Genomic DNA, 6,269 nt, shown 5'->3' with positions numbered 1-6,269 from the left:
TTAATTTTGGATTAAGTGAGATTACTTTCTAAACTTTGGATTATTTTTCTTGAGAGTGCATTTGGCAAATCTGTGGAACAATTGTTTGGTGGAATTTTTTCCAACTAAGATTTGGTTGGTTTCAACAATTTGACTGTCGCTATCGATCAAGAAAATATCGTCTTAGCTAATCTCCAATAAAAGACTCTACTACTAGCGTTTTCCCTTATTATTTATTAACACAGCCATAATTCATGATGTCAAGAATATTCGCTATCTATAGTCAAAAAATTTCTGACCAACTACCAATGTAGGCTTGCACTTGAGCCTAAATATTTTGGTTATTTTTCATTTCATACACCTTTTGGTCATCATACTTTTAATTATATCTCATTAAAAAGAAATTTATTTGTATATAGAAATACTTCAATCAAACACACAGGGTGCGTTTTTATTTTGAAACAGATATATGAAAGTGTTTAGATGGAAATGATAGACAGATGATGTAGTAATTAATTAGGGAATTAAGCATTTATATCCATGCCCCAAGCCAGAGTTGAAATGAGATTGGTTCTATAATTCTTGTCAATGCTTTTGATGAGATCCATATCTTCCTGTTTAAGCTCAAAATCAAACGCTTCAAAGTTCTCTTTCAATCTGTTCAATTTTGAAGTCTTTGGTATAACCACAACGTTCCTTTGAATTCCCCACCTCAGGGCAATTTGAGCTGGGCTCCTCCCATATTTATTTCCTATTTCCTAAACAACCAAATTACAAAACCATTAAACCCCATCAAATTAAATTATTGGAAGAAGCTAAAGTACTTAGAATAATAATTGCTTAAATAAGTCCTTATACCTGAAGAACCTCATCTTGGAGAATATTATAAATTGAACCATAAACTTGAGGACTTGAAACACCACCACCTAGAGGAGTATGGGCTGTAACACAAATCTGATGCTTTTGGCAAAAACGAACAAGAGATTCTCTTTGAAAATAAGGATGTGTTTCAAATTGGTTCACCGCAGGCTTCACTTTTGAGTATGCCAAACAATCTCTTGTCAAATATATGTCGTAGTTGCTGCATCCAAACTTATTATCATTTCATCATCATTATTATTATTAAAACTTCACCTACCTGTTTGAGAAAATTGATACACTTACTTTTATATATGTTCATGCATGTCTGGTAGATATATATATATATATGTTATTTGATTCTAATTTAAACAGTTATGTAGAATTTTTTTTGACAGTGCCTTTATAGATCGTAAAAAGCTAGTTCTATAAGCTACCTGTAAATATTAGTAGATACAATTGACTATGATTGATTTTTTTTAACATGTTTATATAATATGCATATATAAAGCAAAATTTCAAATATATCTCTAATAGTTATACATTTGATAGTCTTTCTATTGTTTGTTATATTTTATAAATATTTTGAATAATTTTCTTACCATATCTAAACATTTTTTATCTTTATATAATATAGTTCTAGATATTAAAATTAAAAATTCAAAACTAGATACAATAAGAATATGAAAATATTGTTTCTCACGATTTAATTTACAAAGTTTGGATCACACAATAATCCCAAAAATAAAATTTAAAACAAAGTTGAAGTTATTTTTCAAAGAGATATCTTACTTAATTCAAATGAATTTAAAAACATATAACATACTCTACATTTCCAACCACGCATACATGCCCATCAAAGACTTAGAAAAATATATATGGATACAGTCTCACAATAACCAATAACACATGAGTTTAAAAAAATAGTGGACAGACCAATGTAAAGTTTAACATATTCTTTCTTAAAATATACATTCTATGATTAATACTCAATATGCTTTAGGAATATACTAAAATGATTTTGACATATCTCTTTTTCTTTATTCTAGTGGCTAACATGTCAATTATGCCCACGAGTGTTTGACACACACATGTATATATATAAATAGTTGGACTTGTAAACTAAATTAAAGTGTGCTTTGAATATAGAACAAATGGTCCAATACCTGATTCCGATACTACGAACTAAACCAATAGAAACCAGCTCTTCCATGGCACGCCAAGTGGTTTCTAACGATATGGTTGTATCAATGTCTAACATCCCATCTTTAGCCAATTCACTGCTGGTATTGCCCACTCCTGTTAATATTATTAAAAAGAATGAGAATTTATATCATAAACACCTACGTGCAAATACGATAATTACAAAATTTAAATATTGGAGACTCAATTGTAAATGTAAGATGACATAGTTAGGATGTTAACATCACAACTAATCATCATTAAATTGATACAATGACATAGGAGTTGATGTGTTAATTAAATATAAACTGTGATCATAAGCAATCGTGACTATATATATACGTTGACATAGTTTTTATGGCAGCCTTAAATTATCATCATAGTCAATCCATCATTGTACCTTACTTACAATGACACCCAGAAACATCATGGTTTGCAATTTAATATCATAGTAGTTTATGCATTATATTGAGGAAGTTCAACGTTCAAGCGACATGAATAAGTAGAGGTTAATGAAACATTTCTAAAATGGAGAATTCTTACTATATGCTTGTTTTCTTCAAAACGTTTTTCCTAAAGTATCACTCATTATGCATTTGGCTTATGTTTTAAGTTTTCCTTTCCTAACAAGCGAAACTAGAAAACTACTAGCTTAGGACGAGGCGAGCTACTAAGCAATGAGACAAGCAATAAGACGTTGAAAGTACGACATTTAAATTTTAGTTTTAGTTTCTTAAAAGTGTTACTTGTATTTGTATCAAGATATTGAGGAATTTATTAATAAAGTTGATAAGTTTTTCGAAGTGCAAAGTATCACTATTATTTGTTGTCAAGCATGTTTTTAGGAAGTTAGGTTTAAGATTAGATCGAGCATTCTAGCACTTGGTTAGAAGCATTGGAGTTGTCCAAGTTTGTGTTCGCATCCGAGAACACATAAGGAAGGGACGCGTTCCAAGTGGGAGTCAAAAGTCTAAAAATGGAGTAGTGAGATCATTAGACACCTTTGAAATGGGCATGAACTAAAAGTGGAAAGAAATACCAAAGTATATATACTTCATGCTTATTAGGAAAAGACAATCTGGTAGATGTTAGAAGTCTGAACCGATAATTATGTGATGAGCAAGATGAAGGTATAAACAAAAGAAAGAAGAAGAAGATGAAAGTGAGAATAAGAGAAAAAGAAGAGGAAGAAGAAGATGGACCTGTATGTTTTGTGGCTATTGGGAAGTGCACGAGGTACAAATCCAAATATTGTAGTTGAAGCTTCTTTAAGCTGTCCTTGCAAGCCTCCACAACATGTCCATGGTCCGAGGTCCATACCTTTGGTCACTCATTATATTCAATTTATAATATGCAACCAACGTATGAATGAAACTAAATTAAATCGTTCTAATTAAGTAAGTGAAATAACTATATATAGAGAGAGAGAGATTAAATTTACAATTTAATAAAAAGAAGAAGAAGGAAAAGAAAATCACCTTTGAGGTAATGAAAAGTTCTTCCCTCGTCACAAGTCCACTCTCTAAAGCTTCTGCTAGTGCCTCACCTATTCCAGCCTCATTTTTATAGTGAGCTGCAACCATCGTAATACTTTGTTGTAAAATTAATTTTATATCTTATATATTCTAATTACCCAAATGGCTCTTCAAAAGTTGTTTTATATATGGTTTTTCTCTACACATTCCAATGACATAAAATTCATATAGTATTACATTTAATTTCCATCAACATCAACAGATGTTAATATAATTTTCACGTTTGTGTGGATTTGGCAATGATATGAGAGATAAATCTATACATTATAATAAACAACCTTGCGTATATCTATTATTGGAACATCTTTAAATATAGCAAACAATTCAAATTTTTTATGGTAAATTCTATCAAATTCTCTAGTGAAGGTTTTTGTTTTTTGTTTTTTTTTTTTTTTGTTATATGTAAAAATAGTTTATTTTTATTGTAAATATAATACAAAAACGGATCTTTTAAAAAATATAACAAAACGGCAAAATATTTATATACAACAATTTTGAAAACAAAAAAACCCACAATGGAACATTCTAAGAATGTCCGATTAATTGGCATCTGGCACGCATAATATATTTGGGAACAATAGTTTAGATTTGATTATTCTTCTATGCACGATCGTTTAGATTTGGAAAATGATCATTTAAATTTGGGTTGTCAAATCTCAACAATTTTTTTCAAGATTTTTTTGTTACTCGTTTATATTTGAAAAACTGTAACACCCCGAAAAATTAAGATAATTTTTAGAGATAATTATCTTAGTTTTGTTTAATTATGATATTTAATTAAAGTTGTGGAAAATTAATATATGAAAAATAATTAATTATTTGGAGAGAGATGATGTTTTTTTAAAAAGAAAAAGAAAATAATTATATTTTGGAATTTTGGTAAAAGATTAAAATTGTTTGGGTTTGATGGGATTTAATGAAGAGAGAGGAGATTTGATTTTTGAAAAAGATAAGTATTTATTTTAGCTAATGTCAAGTAAGAGATTCTACTACTAGACCTTCGAATTAAATTTTAAGAGCTTACATGTATTTTTCATTATGTATTGATGTAGCTAAGATGCATAACGTGACTGATTTAGATGACTGAATGTTATAAGTGATGTGTTATGACTGATATGTTATAACTAATATATTTATGATGCATGAAATATTAATCACATGATAAAGACGCTATGATTGATATTCATTTCATGTTATGATGTTATGATATTTATGATATGTGACATGCTATGAATGAGTATTCTATTATCTTTGTCTGTTAGACTCAGAAAATAATCGCATAAGAGGAAGAGAACAATAACGATTAAAAGGAATGACAAACTTGAAATATTTAAAAAAATAGCGAGTTTCATAAGTTTTTTCATTTTGTTACATAAACCATAAATATTTTGTCGGTTTCTTATATTTACGTAAATTAACTTAAAAACAATATAATAAAATATAAGTAATATTTATTATAAATAATATAATTGTAAGCTTGTTTAAAAAGAAAGTTAAGTTTATTTGCTTTTAAAATTTTCATTTATCCTTTGATTTTATAACTAATTTTCCAACATTATCTAATTTCAATATTTTATCACAATAAAACTATTTATAAAATATTGTAAAATTTTAAATTCTAAATATACCGATAGATACAGATAGATTTCTATCGGTGATAAATCTAAAATTTTACTATAACTTTTTAAATACTTTTGTTCATATTGTCATATTTAGAAAATGTTCCATATTCTTATTAACGTTTTTGTAAAATTAATACCCATTATTTCTATTAGTATCAACATTTATTTAAACCATGCTTGGAATGTGTTTTTCATAATATTAACTGAAATTTAATTGCTCACTTTAATTTTATTTTTCAAAATAAATAAATAAATATTTTAAAGATTTCAATATTTTAGTATTTTAAAAAACAAAAAGTAAAAGACTCTGTAACCGAAATGTTTGTTAGTGCAAAAATAAATGAGTTGAAAGTATAAATTTTGAGACCTAAAAACTAAATTGATATAAAAATTCAAATCTAAAAGATAAAATAATAACATTTTGAAACATTAGACAGAATTGAAATGAAACTAACTAAATACGTAACATAATGAACAACAACGAGAAAACTAATGACACCGAGAAATATATTTGATAGAAAGTTGAAGTGGAAAGACAAAAAGAGTAAAACTTATAATATAATATAATGATGGTAAATAGTAAAAAAGTGAAAAAGAGTTACCAGCGCAGTCAAAATGGCGATAACCAATCTTAAGGGCGTTGGTAATGATATCTTTGATTTCATCGTTCTTCATTATTGTCGCAACTCCAACCCCCATCATCGGCATTTTGAACCCATTGTTAAGAGTTATTGCCATTTCTTTCTCTCTTTCTTTCTTACTATAATCTCTGATTTTATACCTTTTTTTTCTTTTCCTATTTGGAACTAAATTAAAGGTACCCAACACTGTAGTCAAAATCTTATCCTTTTTATTCCTCTCATTCTTACATCAATCCATCTTTTAAGAATTTATTCTTTTAAAACCTTTTATTTTATTATACATTTTGTTTAATTTTATTCCGTTCTATTTTCTATACATCTTTAAGGTCATGATTATATGCATCTAAGGAGCCATTTGGGGAAAGGAAATGACCGAGATAATCCTTTCCTTGTTTGGCCCATGGATTAAGGGAAGGAAAAGGAATACTATTAAACCCATTTTTCCTTCTCTT

General features: G+C 28.0%; 1 protein-coding gene across 1 annotated transcript; it reads right to left on the bottom strand.

Moving 5' to 3' along the window:
- Positions 1-341: 341 nt before the first annotated feature.
- LOC101209046 (NADP-dependent D-sorbitol-6-phosphate dehydrogenase-like) lies at positions 342-5,929 on the bottom strand. Its single transcript, XM_011655567.2, has 6 exons — positions 5,779-5,929; positions 3,498-3,592; positions 3,222-3,339; positions 2,004-2,136; positions 838-1,060; positions 342-737 (listed from the first exon to the last, which is right to left on the bottom strand). The coding sequence occupies exons 1-6, from the start codon at positions 5,912-5,914 to the stop codon at positions 504-506; spliced, it is 939 nt and encodes a 312-aa protein (XP_011653869.2). The 5' UTR covers positions 5,915-5,929; the 3' UTR covers positions 342-503.
- Between the last annotated feature and the right edge of the window lie 340 nt (positions 5,930-6,269).

This window comes from Cucumis sativus, chromosome 4, assembly GCF_000004075.3.
Source record: "Cucumis sativus cultivar 9930 chromosome 4, Cucumber_9930_V3, whole genome shotgun sequence".
Taxonomy (NCBI): domain Eukaryota; kingdom Viridiplantae; phylum Streptophyta; class Magnoliopsida; order Cucurbitales; family Cucurbitaceae; genus Cucumis; species Cucumis sativus.
Note: the sequence above shows the minus strand (reverse complement) of the source record. Positions and strands in the feature narration are given on the sequence as shown.

Coding starts and splice junctions, on each gene's coding strand:
- LOC101209046 (XM_011655567.2), bottom strand. CDS start 5,914: ATGGCAATAACTCTTAACAATGGGTTCAAAATGCCGATGATGGGGGTT. Junction 2,137..3,221: donor AATAGCCACAAAACATACAG/GTCCATCTTCTT, acceptor TAATATTAACAG/GAGTGGGCAATACCAGCAGT. Junction 1,061..2,003: donor GTTCGTAGTATCGGAATCAG/GTATTGGACCAT, acceptor GTTTGGATGCAG/CAACTACGACATATATTTGA.